The 20,694-nt window shown below is 44.6% G+C and overlaps 1 protein-coding gene across 1 annotated transcript in view; it reads left to right on the forward strand.

Annotated features, from left to right (window-relative positions):
- The window catches only part of SRF (serum response factor), a 44,253-nt gene extending 32,642 nt beyond the window's left edge, over positions 1 to 11,611 (forward strand). Inside the window, 6 exon segments of the mRNA XM_068232594.1 lie at positions 48 to 276; positions 1,754 to 1,870; positions 5,521 to 5,703; positions 5,828 to 5,862; positions 5,864 to 5,905; positions 7,892 to 11,611. Of these exon segments, the coding sequence (XP_068088695.1) occupies positions 48 to 276; positions 1,754 to 1,870; positions 5,521 to 5,703; positions 5,828 to 5,862; positions 5,864 to 5,905; positions 7,892 to 7,987 (702 nt within the window). The 3' untranslated portion in view covers positions 7,988 to 11,611.
- Positions 11,612 to 20,694: the final 9,083 nt, after the last annotated feature.

Consider the following 20,694-nt stretch of genomic DNA (forward strand, 5'->3'; position numbering starts at 1 on the left):
GTGTTCCTCAGCCTGTTCTCATTGGCTTTATCTGTTTTCTCTGCCAGGACTCTCTCAAGCCAGCATTCACCGTATCCAGCCTCCCAGGAACCTCCACCATCCAAACAGCACCCACCACATCCACTTCCATGCAGGTGACCAGCGGGCACTCCTTCCCCATCACAAACTACCTGGCACCCATTAGTAGTGCAAATGGAACTGTTCTGAAAACTGAGGGCAGTGCTATGAGTTCTGGAGGCCTGATGCAGCTGCCTCATGGTTTCACACTGATGTCTGGTGAGTCACAATATTGGCAACAAGGTTCTTATATTCTGATCAATTGCTTATGTAAGATGAGGCCTGACCTGAGGCTCCTGCTACTTTCTTCTCTCTCAAAGTCTAGATAATGCTTCTAGAAGTTTGATTTACCAAACCTAATCTGCTTCCCCCTCGGTGCGCTGAATCTTGCTTTTTGGGAGCGGTCTAGACGCCTCAGTTAAAGGGCCTCTTATCTAGAAGGCTAAACAATGCTTTTAAAGGTGGGGTATTCCTTTCCCCATTCATCAGAATAGAAGACAGACGATGGTCCAGAGCCTCCCCTTATGTCTCTTAAAAGGCTAAACATCCCTTCTGATGGGATGTATGAAGTCTCTCATGCCTTTAGACTGACCCTCCTTCCTCTGCCCTCAAAAGATTAGTGTGTGTAAACCTTACTACTTATTGGACTTGAGCCACACCTGATGCCTCAGGCTGTGTCCTTCTCTAGAAGGCTAAACATTGCTTCCAGTGTATGCAGGGCCAGAGTCTCACCTAATGTCTTAGGCCTCTTGCAAACTGCATACATTTCCGATTCAGATTCCGCTTTTTAATCGTTTTTTACATCCGATTCAGATTTTTAATCTTAACTGCATGCTGCTTTTTATGGTCCGTTTTTCTGTTGAATGTATTCAGGGAAAATCGGAAAATGAATCGGAAAACGGATTTGCAGTGTGCAGGGAGCCTTAAAGGGAAGGTTCAGGGAGGGGATTAAAAAAATAAAAATAAATTTCCACTTACCTGGGGCTTCCTCCAGCCCGTGGCAGGCAGGAGGTGCCCTCGCCGCCGCTTCCGCAGGCTCCCGGTGGTCTCCGGTGCCCGACCCGACCTGGCCAGGTCGGGCTCTTCTGCGCTCCATTTCCTGGCACTTCTGCGTCCCCAGCCGGCGCGCTGACGTCATCGGACGTCCGCCGGGCTGTACTGCGCAGTAGTTCCGTGGCGAGGGCACCTCCTGCCTGCCACGGGCTGGAGGAAGCCCCAGGTAAGTGGAAATTTATTTTTATTTTTTTAATCTCCCTCCCTGAACCTTCCCTTTAAGGTGGTTACTCCTTTCTAGAAGGCTAAATATTGTTTTAGATAAAGGAGATCAGAACTTCATCTGATGGGACTTCCAAACGTCATCTGATACCAAAAGGTGACTCCTCTTGAAAGATTAAAGATATAAATCGTGCTCCAGAGCCACTGGTGATGTCTTTACTTCTGAGAAGACCAAGCATGACTTCTGATGGGTCCAGAAGAGGCCTCCTGGAAGATTCCGAAGGTTGAACATTGCATCTGGTGGAGATGATGGCCTATATGTCACTTATATATTAAGTTGTGGAATAGTGTACTGTGACATTCCCACCTTTGAACCATTATCCCATCTTGTTCTCAGTAAATTTCTTTCCCTCCTACCTTGCTGAATGCATTCTGTGTTCCTATAATTATAGATAAATGAGGATTGTTTTGTGACCAGCAGGTGGAGCTGTAGCTCAGCAGGTTCCTGTACAAGCCATTCAAGTTCACTCGGCCACACAGGCCTCTCCGTCCAGTGACAGCAGCTCAGAACTGATCCAGACGTCATCCAGTGGGACAGGTGGGTGCAGTGTCTGGGGGAATCTGTGTGTGCCGAGTATTGAATGGTGTGACTACCGGTAGTATTGTGGATGACAGGACTGCCATAATGGGGTGTATACACTAAGCTGCAGTAAGCAGAATAATGTGGGTGAAGTGTTAACACACAATGAGTAGAGTGTAAAACATTACACAATGTATTATGCTGTCAAAAATACTACATGTTTGTTATAGAGCTGTCGTGTTTTTTTTGTTTTTTTTATTTATTTATTTTTTTAGGTAACTAAGTATTCAGTTTTCATTCTTGTATACTTTCTAGTAAGTAAGAATCATGAATGTTTTCTTGAACTTTTAGAATACAGACTTGGTACATCTTGCATACCAAATGTTTAAACAAGAGGTTACCTAGAAGTCAAGCGTTTGCATATAGTCTAGACCTGGCACACCATGTAGCTTTCATACTCTGTATTGGCGCCCAAGGTCAAAAGTCAAATCTGCAGCTGGGAAGCACTTGTCTTCTCAATGGATGTGAGCCTTGTGTGTATCTCGTGTACCAGCAAAATACCTATGTATAAATCTGGCCATAGAAAGTTCAGGACACGCATCCTGTATCATATGGCTTACAGCATGAGACTTAATTTTAGGGTCATGGGTTCAAGCCCCCAGTAATAAAGGGTGGTAAAGTATGACTTTTTTTATGTATGTACTTTAGATGGCCAAAGCTGTTACATATTTTCATGTTATTAGAATACTTGTTATAACCCTGTTTCTATGCAATTTTTGGATATCCTTTGTGTATACATTTTTATATAAAAGTACTCTGGCCTATAGGTGGCCACTAACAATACAATTTGCCAAACAATCGCTTACACATGATTCTTCGTATGAAAGATCTGGAACAATCATTTGGCATGACTAATGGACAAAAATCTCTTACGTAATACGATCAGATTAATGAAATAGACACGATTTTCGGATAGATTCCCGTCAATCTAATCGGATTGGTTAGATTTATTTTTATTTTTTCATACAAAGAATTGTTTGTTTGGCAAATTGTATCGTTAGTGTCCACCTTTAAAAAAAAAAAAAAAAATCCAAGGTGGGCTCTAAAAAATTCAAAAAAAGTAGGTTACCTGATCCGTGGGTCTCAAAAACCGCCGCTCCTGTGGGCCATGTTGGCCCACTTTCACGTGTTCGAACGCTAGGATGAATCTCAGCGTGCAGGGGGCGTGGCCAGAAATATACCCAATGGCAGCTCTGGAAATCCTGTAAGAACGCCCCTGGCAGGTGTTTTGAACACGGTCTCCCTCTCTATGTGTTTACTTCTGAGATGGTGACAAATAATGTTGCCAACTCCTGGGGGGGGGGGGGGGGGTGCGCGGGGACACAGAGGCATATTATGAGGCAGAGAACATGCCTCTGTGTCACATCTGCCCACCTTGGGTAATGGTGGTGATATCTGTGATACTACAAATATGTATTATTGGTATGATGGTGACTGAGAGCCCATCTGACTGACCCTAGGAGTACTGACGGTTCATTGAGTTTAGTATTCTCCACTGCTGGTACACTGTGTGTGTGTGTGTGTGTGTGTGTGTTTGTGTGTGTAGGCATTAGCAATGCTCAATTCATTGTGTGTATACTGGTTCACACTGCAAGAGAATTTTTTTTTTTTTTTTTTTTTTTTTGTGTTGGTTTAAAAAGCTCTTGCTAATGCAATGCTATGGGTGATTTTATAAAATCACATAGCTCAGGTGAGAACACACATAGGAGCTTTTTAAGATCGCAAGCACTTCTAAAAAGCTCTTGCAGTGGGAACCACCACTAAGATTTTATGCATGTTATGCTGCTTACTGCAATTTAGTAAATATATCCCCACGTCCCTTGTGTCCTATGTGTAGTGTGGTGAGACAAGTGGTATGCTGCGAGTAAGGCGCACACGTCAACTCATATTTTTAGCCATCGTCACTGTCTAGTCCCTCCCTACACACTGTACCATTACTCCCAGTACCTAGTACTACTTTCCCAGTCCAGTGCTTCCATACACCCCCCCCCCCCCCCCCCCCCCCCATCCAAATCCTCTAACCTCTGACACAAGTGGCAGAACTGACTTTGTTGTGCCAGCTGCTGACTTGTATAATGGCACAACTGCTTATAGCAACATTTTATAAAGGTTTCAAGCATGTGAGAGACTCTCAAATCTGTATGTCCCTTCTGGTAAAGTGACAATGTGAAGAGATGGCGTGTGGCTGGTAGTATGGTGAGAAATGGGCATGTCTGTCCCTTGTGGGGAAGAGACAGTCTGTGGCTGGGAGTATGGCAGGGGGTGGGCATGTATGTGTGGAATTCCTTTGTCTGATAGATGCTCCTTTAAGCTACTCACTCCTATTCTTTCGCTAAACTTTTTTTTTTTGTCACTTACCACCTCCTAGTTGTTCACAGCTCCAACCCACACTGATGGCCCATACACTTGACCTCATATTCACTTGTCTGTTCTATCCAGGGCTGTGGAATCGGTACAAAAATCATCGGACTCCTCAGTTTATGAAACTACAGACTCCAGGTACCCAAAATTGCTCCGACGACTTTACTCCTATTCCACAGCCCTGGTTCTATCACTGATTTTACTAATGCTCCACTCCCCTTGAGTTATTGTTGTGACACCACTCCTTAAAAAAACACTCTTGCTACCGCTCTGTCCCCTCCTGATTTGTCATAAGCGTTTGAAACTGTTAAACACACCTTACTTCTGCAGGTGCTTTCATATGTAGGAATAAAGGGCCCCGCTCTCTCCTCCTGGATATCTTCCTATCTCTGGAAGGTTTTTCATTCTTTTACTGTACTTGGATCAGATCTCATTTCCACATCCTTTGTTTGTGAGGGTACCTCAAGGCTCTGTCCTTGGCCCACTCCACCTTTTTGTCCTCCTGTAGATTTGCCTCCTTGCATTCACATATATAAGATTTCTCACGTGCTTCACCCCTCCTCTGGAATCCCCTTCCCCAACACCTCTCACTCTCCAACCTTTAAAATCTTTTAATGTTCCCTCAACTTTTTTCTTTTTCTTTTTTTTTTTTTTTTTTCTTTTTTTTTTTCCCTTTTCAAGAAACATTCACTCTAACTTGGGCCATTCCCCTTCAACCTCTGGCCAAGGGGAACTCTTTACTAGATACCCTAAAACACACTGCCTCTAGGTATTCATATTGTATATGCATTTTGTATACTACCCCACCTCTACTACCTTCCCCTCTATTCCTTTAGATTGTAAACTCGCAAGGGCGGGGCTCTTTCACCCTTTTGTGTCCTGGAATTGGTTATACATTTTATTCATAATGTTACACTTTGTCACTGTAATTACCACTTCTGTATTTTGTACTAGTGTTTATATATGGTGCACACCATTGTCTATTCTGTACTGTTTCTTTCTTTGTAAAATGCAATGGAATAGGTTTATAAATCAATAATCATGTCCCTTGTGGTGAAGTGACTCGTGTGGTTTGGAGTATGGCAGGTGTTGGGCATGTTTGTTCCTTTTTGGGGAACAGTGTGTGGTGGGGGTTGGGCATATGTAGCATGTCTCATTGTTATGGGGAGGGGGTGCTCAGGGAATTGGATGCTTCGCTCCTGATGAGACAGACGGCTCTCTAATGTACTGTCTGTCTCTTCCAATAGTGACCCTGCCCGCTGCTATCATGACCTCCTCTGTGCCCACGACAATGAGTGGTCACATGATGTACCCCAGCCCGCACGCTGTCATGTATGCTCCCACTCAGGGTTTGACAGATGGGAGCCTGGCGGTGCTCAATGCCTTCTCCTCGGCCCCCCAGATGCAGGTGTCCCACTCCCAGGAGCAGGGTAAGGCCTGTGTGATGACTGCATGCTATGCCCTGGCACTGTTCCACGTCTAGCCACTGGGGGAGCTTGTTCCCAATTTCATGTTTTCTCTACCACGTCTCCTAATACAAGTTGTGTCTCGCAGGTGGAGTCCAGCAAGTGTTCCTCACAGCGCCCTCCTGGTACCGTCCAGATCCCGGTATCTGCAGTGCAACTTCACCAGGTACTCCACTGCCTCTCGTGTCACACGGCAGATGTTCTCTCTGTCAGTTACCAAGAGCTGCATCCTGTGCCCGTACTACCAATCATCTGTGCATCACCATCCGTCAGCCGGCGTTATATGGGGAGAGGGGTGATGACACGCAAGCCTGGTATTATATGGGGGTGATAACAGATTTTTGTTTGATTTACTGGTTAGTAACAAAACATCCAGTAATGGCTCGCTAGCATCTGAGCTAACTGGTGCAACATACTTAAAGTAGGAAAAACCGGTAGACAGTCCATCCAGAAGATACAAATATTAAAAATCCAAGCAACAATGGCATTTAGCAAGGTTCCACAACGTTTGAGCATAACCGGATTTTTGGGTTGCATGTAGAAGACCCTTGGGTCCACCTGGAGGGTCCCTGTACACCTTGTAGTTGAAAGTGATTGCACCATGGATCTTGCATCTTATTGTTCTGGACTGACACTCTAGGAGAAGGAGGTTGTAGGAATTTGGAAATGGATATCTAAGAGTCCAGGTTTAATAGCACTCCATTAACCCATCGTTCTAATATCATTCATTACCAAGTGTGATACGCGCTAGAGTGAGGGAGATATTTTCTTTAGCTGCCACCTGCTCTTCTCTGCCTAGCCAGCCAGACCATATTTTGTCACTTATTTGAGCATTCCCTATCCCCTATTAGGGTACGCAAGATGATATAGTGGAAGGGCTTTGTTGACGTCTTTGGTTGCCTTGGTGGGCGGAGACAAACCAGCCCACTTCAGAAAGATTTCACGAAAGGCTTTTTTTTTTTTTTTTTTAACTAGTTTCCATAATGGACTACAGTGTACTGGACCAGTTCACCAGCATCAATGTTCACTCCTTACTCTACCTGCACCACCCACACCATGGAATAAATGGACTTGCTTGTGTATGCACTTTAGCCGCCAAAGTGGTCTGGCTGCAGGCTTTGGCTCTCTTGCCCCTATGTGAACACTGCCCATTTATTTCATGGTATGAGTAGTAGATCCTGTCGTTCTCTGGATACATGAGACTGATGCATGTGTTCCAGTTGCTTAAAGTGTACCTGAAGCAGTTCCCAGATAGTATAGAGGCTTCCCCTTTCATTCTGGAGCCCTCCTCTCTAGTACGGAGTCCCTCTGAACATATTCAACAAGAACAGTCTGTACATGCTCAGTAGAAAAAAAGCTTGTGCACTGGCTTTTTTTTTTTTTTTTCTTTTCTTACTGCACTTGCAGTATTGTTGTATAATCATTCTCTCAATCTGGATAAGCTAATAATCAGCTACAAGGAGGGTCCTGCATAGCAGGGGGTGGGGGCAGAGGCTTGAAAAGGATATGAAAAGATTATAGACCAACCAGAAGCTTCCTACTATTTGGGTAACTAACAGCTTCCGGACCATGCTAATTGAAATCTACGCCCTGTTTGGGAGCTGTTATCTTTGCCAGGACGTAGATTTCAATTAGCCTGCTGCAGGGATGGCCAGGTGATGTGAGTTGGTCAGGAACTGATTTCATTGGCTCACATTGATCACCGGGTCAGGAGCCAATGAAATCAGTGTAATTCTACAAGAAATGCTGAGTTTCATACCACTTTAAGGACCATTTCTAAGGTGGGAACCACAACGTTGGTTAATGGGCCCAGAAAAAATATACTGTAGTCCCATTTTGGAAGCCTAACACCCTGCATGTTTGCAATCTTGTTCTTTTTTTATTGGGGTCAGACTTTTCCTGCTTGTTTTGTGTTTTTAGGAGAAAGAAATTATTGTAATTTTTCTGACAGGGATACTAGCAGAAGTAACAACCTTACAAACCTATTTTCCACTGCCGAACTGTTTTAGCTGTAACAAGAAAAATGCAGTAACTCCTCTGGACAACTCCTATTAGTAATTGAGCAGTAGGCCTCCTTCCCTTGATCTTTAGTTCTTGATGTGGCCATGAGGGGGAAGGTTGTTAATGCTATAATTCTTCTTCTGTCTTGCAGATGGCAGTCATCGGACAGCAGTCTGGCGGCAGCAGTAACCTCACAGAATTGCAAGTTGTTAATCTGGACACAGCACACAATAGCAAGAACGACTGACCGATGTTTTGGGGGAACCTGAGACGGACCCCCAGATGGTGACACAAGACTGCGACATTTATTTATTGAAGCCTTTTCACTTTTTTATTTCCCCTTTAAGACTTCTGCTTGTGTGCAAGCTGGAGAAATGGGGGTCCGGTGTGGCTCCCCCCGAACATGCTGAGCGATAGCGCGACCTCTCTGAGAGCTTGGGGGTCTGGCGTGGCTCCCCCTCTCTGAGAGCTGGAGAATTGCACTGAATGTTGTGGCAACACACATAGTTTTATTAAGGGAAACCGAGGAAGGAAGAAAGACAAATCATTTTATTTTTCTAAATGTGGATTCTCAGTATTTATGTAAAGCGGCAGATTCTGCTCATATAAAGGGGGGAGAGGGGTGATATTTTTATTGGCTTAACCCTTCTTTGCCAGTCTATCTTGGTGCACTGTATGGTGAATGCTCGTCCTGCCTGTCAGTGAAGAGTAAACTGTTTGGCACTACAGAGAAGTCAGTATTTTGCTGATCACACGTACTGTACCCCTGGCAGTCCACATTTAAGGGTGCACATATATAAAGTCTCGTTTTAGAGGAGCACTGTTACCGTGATGTGAGCGGAAGCCTCTTCTCAGTCATGTGACCTCACATGTGACCTGGTGTGCCGTCCCCTGCTTCTGAGTGTATGATATCATAGCAGAGTGCTGGATCTCCTCTCTGGGCATTATCTCTGGTTGAATGTACCCAGTATTTGGGTATGCAGTCCTGGCAGTGTACATTATGAATGTACTGCAATTTCCCCCAGGTGTGCAGAGGGTGGGCTGTTTTCCGTGTCACACATTATATGGCCATAGACGTGGATGTTGTAGCAAAGTCTGCTGTGGACGTGGACAGTACAGATAGTTGATGAGATGCTCGTAATTGTGACTTAGGATGTAAATTGATTGCGGCTTGGAAGTGGGCCAATTGGAAGCTGCATGCAAATTTAATCTGTAGGCAAAGTTATTGGCATCTTATTGACCTAGCACACCCCCATACAATCTCTGTACTCCGTCATCCTAGACTCCCTACTGGAATATAGAGCATATAGGTTCAGTCGCCCTATTGTGGTGGTTTCTGTTAACACATGTATGCACATGCTATATAACAGGGGATCCTCTGTCCATCCAGAGACTGTATATGGAGGCACACAGTGCATAAAGCCTGGTTCACACTGGTGGTAAAAAAAAAACAACTGTTACCAGTGCGAAAGGGAATGGATCGGAACAGATGCAAATGGATCTAATGTTAACCTACGGATCCGTTCACATCCGGCCGTTAAAACTGATGCGGTCCGTTCAGTGGATCGTGCGGAATGGAACTTTGGTTCTGCAGCAATTTTTCCAGCATAACAGAAGCTGAAGCACTGCATTGGGGCAATGAGAAAACTGATTGTTTCCTCACAGTAATGAAGAAACGAACCGTTCTAAGGGGCAAATTCCACTTAGAGGGTGGGGGGTTGTGGGAAACGGAACAGAAACAGTTTGCCACTTCAATGCAAGTGTGAACCGGGCCTAAGGGTGTGATCTGTATGGATACATACACACTAGGGATAGACAGAACCCCCTATATAGCCTGTGCATGTGTTGATAAACGTGTTGATAAACATACACAGATGGCCACACTCAGATGGGGCTCCATGTTTGTCCATTTGGCGCATGGCAGCAGCTGACTTGATGAATTCTTCCTCCAGCCTCCCATGTGATAAAGGCCTTAGTCTGTGTTAATTTGAAGAATTTTGTGACATCCAATAACGATTGGATGTTCCACTCCTGCTGTACTGTAATCCTAGCATAGCGTTCTGCTCTGAAGGACGAGATTGTGCCCTCCACTTACGTCCAAAATAAAATAATTCTGTTTCAGTCACCTTCTTGTTTTCTAAGGACTGATTCACACAGGCTAAATGCTTTTGAGCATGCTTACAGAAAAGGATTCATCGGCTTTCGGCAGTGTGCATCGTTCCCCCCCCCCCCCCCCCCCACCACCACCACCACTTCCTCCCTGCAGGGGGACATGGAGGAATGATTCTGAAAGCTTCATGTTGCTTCCAGGATCGCTTAAGCATTTGGCAGGCAACGTGAAAAATAGGAATAAAAGTGTGGCGTTTGCACAAACGACTAAACTGTACTGGCACTGCCCATTCATTCGAATGAGCAGCGCATAACGACTAGCACCGTGGCTGATATTTCCAGCCCGGGAGTAGCTCGTGTAAACCGGCCCTTAAGGTTAGGGTCACAGTTGCCAAAAATCAGGCATTTTCCGCAATGCCGGTGGAAACTCATAGTGCCTCTTAATGCACAATCTCCGTGCACTGGGAGCAATATGTGGCTTTCCGCAGCGGGGGAAAAAAAGCCGACACTGCTGCTTTTTATCGCACGGCATGTGCGATTTTCTTACCCCCCACTGCAGACTGCTGCCATTTTTCCTGTGGCCTCAAGTGTGACCCTACCCTCAAAGCTACACCTCTATATTCTGAGGAAACCACTTGGTCTAAAGACCAGCATTTGTTTTCATGGGTTCTCCAGGTAGTCTGTCTATTTTTTAATCAGATGAGGAAGGAGGGAACTATTCACCACTTATCTGCCCTTTGCTCACTACACAGCTGCTAATATTTCAGTTTTTGCAGCTAAAGGTATTTTTTGTGTGTGTGTTTTTATATAAACTACAGGGCTACTGATGTGGATAAGTGGTGTTACTAGCCCTGTTTCAGAGTAGCTTCTACCTTGCCACATGTCTTCTAGAGGAGGGCTGGCCAATTCCAGTCCTCTAGGGCCAAGGTCCTCACACATTTTTGGCACAGCTCAAATTGATAGGACTGAATCAGGAAAGGTGTGGTCCATCAAGTTGAACACATTTCTCTGTCCATCGTAAACCCTGACATGGCTATTGACCTTGAGGACTGGAGTTGGACAGTACAATACAGGATAAGTATGAAGTAATTGGTGCCTTATCCTTTTGGATAAATTCTGATACTCACACTTCAAGTAATCTGCAGATTGGGGCGGTATGTGATCTTCACATGTGTGCGGAGTCTGGTTCTTCCCTGCGAGGATCCAGGACGAGGAGAAAGCTGCCAGAACTCCATAGTTGGTGTACATAATAAGGCTGCCAGCGTCATGTGCCAAGGTACCTCTCAGTGGTGCCCAGCCATGTCACTTTTCAATGTTCTCAGGAAGATTGTGCCCCCTCTTGGAAGGACTAGCTACCCGAGTCTGTTATATGCTGTGCTGGGTGCTGCGGCCTCCATCAGGCTGAGGATGTGCGCTAAGCCTGTACGATAGAGGAGAGAGAGGGAAGAAACCAAAGTATTGCACACGGGGGGTGGTGGTGATGGGGGGGGGGGGGGGAGTTGGAAGGCTCTCGTTTTGCTGCTCCTGTGCTCAGGGAGACGTGACCTAGTGAGGTGGCTTCACTTCCTTCTCCAGCTTTTGACTTCATCTGATTTTATCTTTTTTGTTGTGCTTGTGTGCATTTTTTTTTTTATTATTGAAATTTTCCAGGGATTGTTTCCAGGAGAAGTTGTGGAAGTCAGACACAGTACTGTGTACATAATCTTTTTGTATAAAATAAGGAAAAAAAAAACTTTCAATAAATGTATCTTTTTGTGCACAATTCTGAGCTGCTATTTGTGTGATATTCTCTACTGCCGCCAGATGATTGGATGGTTGTCTGGTTCATTACTCCCAGGTGATTGATGAATGGTGATTAGATGACTGGAGCCATGTGACAGCTCCACTCAATCCTGTTCCTTGTCAAAGCTGAAATTCCATCCCAAGTCACTAGGAGTCCCTAGAATGCTTTTCTCAGTGTACAAAGTAACATTTTTGGATTGATTGGAGTTCCCTACACAATACAATCTTTGGTTGTATGATCAACCTAAAGCCTTATCTACACAGATCACCAGTCGATATGATGTAAAATTGTACCAAGAAATTGCATCATGTAAGTACCCAAAATCTATTGCAAATTTTATTGCAATCCGATTGGACCGGTTGGAAATGATCTAATCCAATCTGACAGAAAATTGTACCGTGTAGATGAGGCTTAATACAATCTGTGATGTTGTTAAGGGCTGGAACTCACTAGAGAGCTTTTTTTGAGCATTTAGGCATCACTTTAAATTGCTAATGATTTGCCTAAATGCTCAGCTAATGTAAATGGATGGGACAAATTCCACAGTAGCGATTACGATTAGCAAAATCGCAACCGCAAGAAATGCAGCATTTTGGGAGCATTTGCACTTCACTGTAAAGCGCTAGCTCATGAATCGCTACACATTTTGTGTGCGATTTTTAAATTACTTGCAAGCTGTAGAAGAATAAAATAAAAAAATCGCTGACTAAAAGCTTATACTTATTAAAATCGCTACCAATGCCAGAAAACGCTCATGAAATCTCTTACAAAGCGCTAATTCAAACCGATAACTATTTGTGACTGCAGTGGGTTCCAGGCCTGAGAGCTATTCGGTGTCACTGCCACCAGTTCACAACAGTGTGAGGACTCTATAACCTAAATATTCTTGTAGGAGAGAAGTTTATTTCAGACAAGCTCACTAGGCATATCCATATAACAATGCGCTAGAATCCCTTTATTGTAAACTCTAAAGCACCAGGAAAAGTAGTTAACTATATCAGAAATTGTCATACATATAGCAGAAAAAAGTATACTATAGTGCTGTATCTTAATTCCGTCAAGAATTGGAAGTCATTTTTCCTTTTTCAGTGCTTCAAGTAAGCACAGTGCTCAGTATGCAGGGATTTGCATGCAATAATCGCGCAACAGCATGCACCGGAAGCATAGGTCTCACCAGTTAATGCAGGTACAGTACTGATAGTGTGCTCCTCTGTCCACATTTCTCTGCAGCCTGGAAGATACTGTAGAATTGCAGCTGTGCACAAGCAAGTCACAGATCACCATTCCCTCAGTAATCTGGCAGCAGCTTACACCGGAAGCATAAGTCACCCGAGTGCACAGGTATCATAAATGTGAGTTTTACAGTGGGATGAAAAAGTTTTGGGCAACATTGTTAATCGTCATGATTTTTATCGTTGGTTGTTACGATAAAAAAAGTCAGTTAAATTTATCTTATAAGGAGACACACGGGGATATTTGAGAAGTGAAATGAAGTTTATTGGATTTACAGAAAGTGTGCAATAATTGTTTAAACACAATTAGGCAGGTGCATAAATTTGGGCACCACAAAAAAGAAATGAAATCAATATTTAGTAGATCCTCCTTTTGCAGAAATTACAGCCTCTAAATCAGTGATGGCTAACCTTGGCACTCCAGCTGTGGTGGAACTACAAGTCCCGTGAGGCATTGCAATACTCTGACAGCTCTAAGCATAACTCGGTGAGGCAGAGGCATGATGGGATTTGTAGTTTTGTCACAGCTGGAGTGCCAAGGTTAGCCATCACTGCTCTAAATGCTTCATGTAGGTTCCAATGAGTCTGGATGCTGGTTGAAGGTATTTTGGACCATTCCTCTTTACAAAACATCTCTAGTTCATTCAGGTTTGATGGTTTCCGAGCATGGACAGCTCTCCCTTTAATTCACACCACAGAATTTCTATTATATTCAGGTCTGGGGACTGAGATGGCCATTCAAGAACGTTGTACTTGTTCCTCTGCATGAATGCCTTAGTGGATTTTGAGCCGTGTTTAGGGTCGTTGTCTTGTTGAAAAATCCAGCCCAGGCGCAGCTTCTGCTTTGTCACTGATTGCTGGACATTGGTCTACAGAATCTGCTGATACTGAGTGGAATCCATGCGTCCCTCAACTTTGACAAGATTCCCAGTCCCTGCACTGGCCACACAGCATGATGGAACCACTACTATATTTTACTGTAGGTAGCAAGTGTGTTTCTTGGAATGCTGTGTTTTTTCCTCCATGGATATAGCCACTTGTTCCCAAATAACTAAATTTTAGTTTCATCAGTCCACAGCACCTTATTCCAAAATTATGCTGGCTTGTCCAAATGTGCTTAAGCATACCTCAAGCAGCTTTCCTTGTGCCGTGGATGGAGAAAAGGCTTCCTCTGCATACAGTATCTCCTTGTGTAAAGTGCGCCTAATGGTTGAATGATGCTCAGTGAGTGACTCCACTACCAAATACCTACATCATCTTGCTGCAGATGGTTTGTGGGTTGACTCGACTGTTCTCACCATTTGTTGCTTCTGTTTATCTGAGATTTTTCTTGGTCTGCCACTTTGAGCCTTAAAGGAGTTGTCAGTTATATTTTAATAAAATAAACGATACTTACCGGGGGCTTCCTCCAGCCCCAAGCTCCCAGGACCTCCCTCGCCGCCGTTTGCCGGAGCTCCGACCCGCTCCCTGGCAATGACGTCAGAGCGACCTGGAGGTTGCTCTGTACTGTGCCTGCACGATCGGTGCTGTCGATCAACGCCACGTGGGCCTGAGCGGATTGCGCAGGCGCAGTAGTTCTGCGCCTGCACAGTCCGCTCCGGCCCATGTGGCGGTGATTGATGGCGTAGTACAGAGCAACCTCCAGTTTGCTCTGACGTCATCGCTGGGGACTGGGTTGGAGCTCTAGCAAAAGGCTGCGGGTAGAGCTGCGGCGAGGCAGGTCCTGGGAGCTTGGGGCTGGAGGAAGCCCTGGTAAGTATCGTTTATTTTATTAAAATATGCCTGACAACTCCTTTTTAACTTTAACTGAGCCTGTGGTCTTCCATTTCCTAACTGTGGAAACAGACAGCTGCAATCTCAGACAGCTTTCTGTATCCTTCCCCTAAACCATGATGGTAAACAATCTTTGTCTTCAGGTAATTTGAGAGTTGTTTTGACACCCCCATTTTGTTACTCTTCAGAGAAAATTAAGAGGGAAACTTAAAATTGACCTCCTTAAATACACTCTCTCACTCATTTGATTCCACTGTGTATGTAGGTTGGGTGTCACTGAGCTTACCAAGCCAATTTGAGTTCGAATAATTAATTCTAAAGGTTTTGGAATCAATAAAATGACAACAGTGGCCAAATGTATGCACCTGGCTAATTTTATTTAAACAATTATTGTGCACTTTCTGTAAATGCAATATAATTTCATTCTCAAATATCAGTGTGTCTCCTATATGATATATTTAACTGACCCTTTTTTTTTTATCGTAACAACCGATTTTATACAGGAAAATCATGACGATTAACAAGATTGCCCAAACTTTTGCATCCCACTGCATTTCATATTTAAGAAATTAATCCAAATTTAAAACTATAACAAGTAACTTGTCTATATCTTATCTAAAGGACAGCATATGTAGCTGTAAACTGCTTCAAAAGTGTATGATTATTTATTCCTGTGATACGAGGGCAACCATGTTCTGTTTGTCACATTGTCAGAGGCTGAGGGCTGGAAATGCTATCAGCTTGCCTGTGTGTAAATTCAGTCTCCTTTCCTCCTCTCCTCTGAAATCAATGCTTAGTAACCTCCTCCTGCCCAGACTGAGCTCCCATAACCCCTTGCTACGGTGCCAAGGCACAAAAGGAGCTGTGGGCAAGGCTTCTTTAGTTTATAGGGAATTTGAGTATTAAAACAAAAGTACTTTGGCTTGAGGAATGCCCTATGAACTATATAAAGGGACATAATTATGCAATGAGAAAGTTTATCTCGGATCCACTTTAAAACAGAAGGTATTATGTGATCGAGTTGGAGTGAGCTCTGTCCCACAGGGCATCACTGCTAAATATGCAAATCATCTTTGTTCCTGATAGCTTAACACATCCAGAACTGCTAGAATGCAATGTCAACTTGTTAACTGTATGGAGCCACAATAATCCAACATACATACAGACTTTCGGATTGGTTGATCCTCACCAGTGCATGGCATGGAATAATATGGCTCTATGGAGTAGGACTTGAAGCACCCAGAGTTAGATTGCCCAGCAAACTCATGGTGAACCAGAACTCCTAGGAGTGTGTAAGGGGCCAAAATGAACCAAAAGGCCCTCTTATTGAAATGCTATGTAAAGCAGAAACTTGCCTTCGTAAAACAGAAAGAATTTGTGCATATTCAGTTTGGAGTGTGCATCTGAGGTGCTGAATATGCAAATTGCCTCTTTGTCTAAATAAAAAAAAATCACACTTTCAGAATGCATGTTGAATTGTGGCTCTGATATTAACCACTTAAAGAGAACCTGAACTGAAAATAAAAGTAAAAATAACCATACACAGGTCATACTTACCTCCTGTGTAGTCTACTCCTCAATCTTTCTCCTCTCCTGCATCCCATTTGTGCACTGTGATCAATGGAATTCTCCGCCCACCATTTCGAAAATGAATATTACCCCATAACAGCTTCCTGGTCAGCACACTGTTAAACTGTAATATCACCAACTTGAGCCATAGGGAAACATGGATATTACCTTGCATATTCCGTTGTAACTGACAGCAACTGATATTTCAGCTCTGACAAAATTTTGTCAGAACTGGAAGGGCTCACTGTAAGAAGAAAATGATGAGCTTCTGAGAGGAACGAACAGTGAGGTTAGTATGTAATATTAATTTGTTGCTACTGCATGTGTTTATTTTAAATTTTACTCTCTTCAGGTTCCCTTTAAAGGGGAACTTCAGCCTAAACAAACATACTGTCATTAAGTTACATTAGTTATGTTAATTAGAATAGAGGTAACATTTTTTACCCACCCTGTTTTAAAAGAACAGGCAAATGTTTGTGATTCATGGGGGCTGCCATCTTTGTCATGGGGGAAGCCATCTTTTTGGTTGAAAGGAGGTGACAGTGAGCATAAGACACAGTTCCAACTGTCCTGTGTCCTGATCACTTCTCCTAGCTGCATGCGCAAAAATTGCACCAGAATGAGAACATCAGAAATCCCATCATGCTTTGCACAGCATCAGGGGAAAAAAAGCCCGGGCAGTTTTCTTCTGTGCAGCTAAAAATGAGGCTTATATAAGAGAAACAAAGTTCTGATGCTGTGAAACTGTTAAAGAAACACCAAGCCTTTTCAGTGCTGCTGAGTCAATTTTTAGTCTGGAGGTTCACTTTAAGGACCATAGGCTTACACCCCCCCCCCCCCCCAAGTGACCAAGATATAGATATATAGCTTTAATAGCTTGCTGCAGAGCCATATAAAGCGGCACACAAACAGATTTCCCCCCCCCTCCCCCCCTTTTTCTGCCCATCAACAGAACTTTCTGTTGGTGGGCTCTGCTCGCTGCTGCGGGTTTTTATTTTTTAATTTTCCCTCCCTCCCCTGACGGCCAATCAGTGAACCTCTCTCATAGGCATCAGCCTATGAGAGGAGATTGCGTTTGGAGCGTCTCCAGTGGATGGCAGAGTGACAGGGTTGTCCCCAGTACAGCGATGCATTCGATTGCAGCGCTGTACATTCTAAATAGACAGCGGTTTTGCTGTCTAACAGTCTGCTAGCGGCATGCACAATCCCCTGCAAAACCTTCCCCCGGGACTTTATGCCAATTGGCGTTTGGTCCTGGGGGAGCCACCTCGTGGCTGCCAATCGGTGTTAGGCAGTCGTAAGGTAGTTGACAACCTGGCATATCGTTGCAGTCAAGCAGTTCTGGAGGTGTGGTGAGCTTACAGGTACAGCAAAAGAGTGATTTGTATTTTCAGCAGTGATGCACTGTGGCACACATCCAGATGCACACTCCAACCTGAATAATTGCAAATACCTTCTGTTTTAAAGGGATACTGTAGGGGGGTCGGGGGGGAAAATGAGTTGAACTTACCTGGGGCTTCTAATGGTCCCCCACAGACATCCTGTGCCCGCGCAGCCACTCACCGATGTCCCGCCTCTGGTTCACTTCTGGAATTTGACTTTAAAGTCTGAAAACCACTGCGCCTGCATTGCTGTGTCCTCACTCCCCCTGTCACTAGGAGCATACGGCGCAGGCACAGACTATACTGGGCCTGCGCAGTACGCTCCTGGTGACATCAGCGGGAGTGAGGATACGGCAACGCAGGCACAATAGTTTTCAGACTTTAAAGTCAAATTCCAGAAGTGAACCGGAGGTGGGGCATCGGTGAGCGGCTGCCGGGGCACAGGATGTCTAAGGGATCATTAAAAGCCCTGGTTAACTTCAACTCATTCCCCCCCCCCCCCCTCTCCAGTATCACTTTGAGGGAACTTTCTGCTTTAGATAGCATTTTAGTTATAGGGCTTTTTGGTCTTGCCCTTTACATTTGTAGTTCAGGTTCACCATGAACTTGCTGGGCGGTTGATAACTGTATTATCTTTTTTTATGTAACCCAAGAGAAGATGCCTTCACTAACATTGGTCCTTCTTTTCATGGTGTTAGTGGAAGAGATTTACGACTCAAGCTCTGCTTTTGATTATTCTTTCCTCTCTGATCACTGTATAAAAAAAAGATGTAGATGGCTCTAGCTTGTCGGGCAGCTAGCTCTGCTGCAGGAAGAGTTTATTGTGTAACAATCTCCGCGCAAAGAGTTATAAAAAGTTCCTTGAGCTGCCCAGAAGTTAAAAAGTCCTCAGAATGACTTTATAACATGTATCCCCAAAACGTCAGCGCTACAAGGTCTCTTATATTAGGAATCCAACACCCTTCAAAGTGCAGGCTTACCAGCTTCCTAAAAGACCCAAATTATATGGCTTGAGCGTGTGGTCAATCTCCCCACCGATCAATAACTTCCACGTCCTGCGATCATGAAAGCTCCTGATATCAATCCTCTGAAGTTATTCTCCGCATATGATGATATAATGTCACAAAGCAAAGACAAAATCTAAGTGCTCTTCTTGCTGCTGCACTGTAACTTCTGCTGCGCCCTACTCCGAATCCCACAACTGGCTGTCCACAACCCTAGAACCACTCTTTTGGGGATACAGGAAGAGTTTATTGCCCCCTACAGAAGGATAAACACATATTTGGTGATCAGTGCTTTGCCCACTCGTCTTTGTAAGGGGACCTGGAATTTTCAGTTCAGAAAGAAACTTCTGCCTTTTTAAACACACCAGCTTTGAAGGAAGCTCTTTTGTTTCCAGTGCAGGATTTCTGTTGGCTTTTGGATAAGTAGCATTTGTCACACCTTGCCCATCTCCCTGCCTTTGGAGGTTGCATTGGATTATTCTTGCCAGACTCAAGCAACCCACACTTGTTGCTTTGTCAGTGGCGCCAAAAGGATAAAAGGAAGCTAAATGAGCTTAAAAACCAAATTCTTGTAAATAGAGGGTAGTGATAAACTTGCCTCCTCCAAGTAAACACACGACTGTAGTAAAGACAGTCAATATATTATTTATGAACTCCAAATATGCAACGCGTTTCGCAGGTTTGATCACGCTTCATCAGGCAATAACAACGTTATTGCCTGATGTACATAGATTTGGTAAAATTGGATGAAAAGGATTGCATTGTTAGTGGCCACCTTTAGGCTTAGTTCACACTAAAAAGTGTCGTCCTGTCAGTGTTTGACAGTTGCTTCAGTTCTATGGCTGTTGTACTGGTGCAATCCCTATCCCATATCAATCCCTGCCACGTACTGATGACTAAAAGTCCAAAACAGGCCGTGTCCATGTTGGGTTGATGTGGCTCTGTAAAATGTATAAGCTATAGGCTTGCGAGATGCCAGCAGTTCTGGATGTAAGCCTGGCTTAAGGGGCATAAAGATTATTTGCATATTCAGTTGTGATGCATTGTAGGTAACCACAGCTGCCTACTTAAAGCTGAATTAACACAAATACCTTCTGTATCAAAGAAAATCTGTAGTGAAAAAAACTCCCCTGGGGGGTACTCACCTCGGGTGGGGAAAGCCTCCGGATCCTATTGAGGCTTCCCCCGTCCTCCTCGGTTCCACAGCGGCGGAGAAAATCCTCCCGGAGCGGCGTATGAGAGAGAACGGCGCCGGAGACTTGGGGGCAGGACACAGCCAGTATATGGCTGATCCTGCTGCCGCACAAGTCCGGGCCGTGTTAATTACTATTCCACCTCCAGGCCGACATGGATAGTGGGGGAATGAAATGATTCGGCTTCCAGCAATCGCTGGAATCCGAATTATTGTTTTAAAATCAACTTCAGGTCCGTCTTCTGATGGCGCTGAAGTTACTCCCTGTGCCTACGATAGCCGTAGTTCCTATTACGGCCTATGGTGGCGCCGGCTGCGCCCAAGTCTCCTACGCTGCTGCGCCCAAGTCTCCAGCGCTGGATTTACCATGTTCGCCGGAGTGGCGGCGATGTAAGTATTTACCTTTTGGCTCCAGCGCAGTATCCACTCTTCCCAGGAGATAGGCGGAAATAGCCGATCTCAGTCAGGCCGCTCTACTGCGCAGGCGCATGTCTCCTGCGCAGTAGAGCGGACCCGACGGAGATTGTCTATTTTCACCTATCTCCGTCAGAAGAGCTGCAACAGCGCCCCCGCTGGAGCCCGAAAAGGTAAATATTGCACAGGCTGTCGGATTTGTCGCCTGTGCGTTCCGGGGGCTGCAGCGAGACCGCCGTGGGACACAGGAGGACGGGGGAAACATCGATGGGGTCCAGAGGCTTCCCCTTACTGAGGTGAGTACCCCCCAGGGGAAATTTTTTTTTTTTAGTACAGGTTTTCTTTAAGAAGGCAAATTACACTGAGCGTTTCTATGGCTGTGTTAACACAGAAAAGGTGTATGTTTCTGGTCCAGTCAGGTAAGACTGATTGAAAACTGACAGGACCAGAAATGAGCAGATTTATCTGCTAACCAGGAGGAGGAGGAGGTGGTGGT

Source organism: Hyperolius riggenbachi, chromosome 4 (assembly GCF_040937935.1).
Source record: "Hyperolius riggenbachi isolate aHypRig1 chromosome 4, aHypRig1.pri, whole genome shotgun sequence".
In the NCBI taxonomy this organism is placed as follows: Eukaryota; Metazoa; Chordata; class Amphibia; order Anura; family Hyperoliidae; genus Hyperolius; species Hyperolius riggenbachi.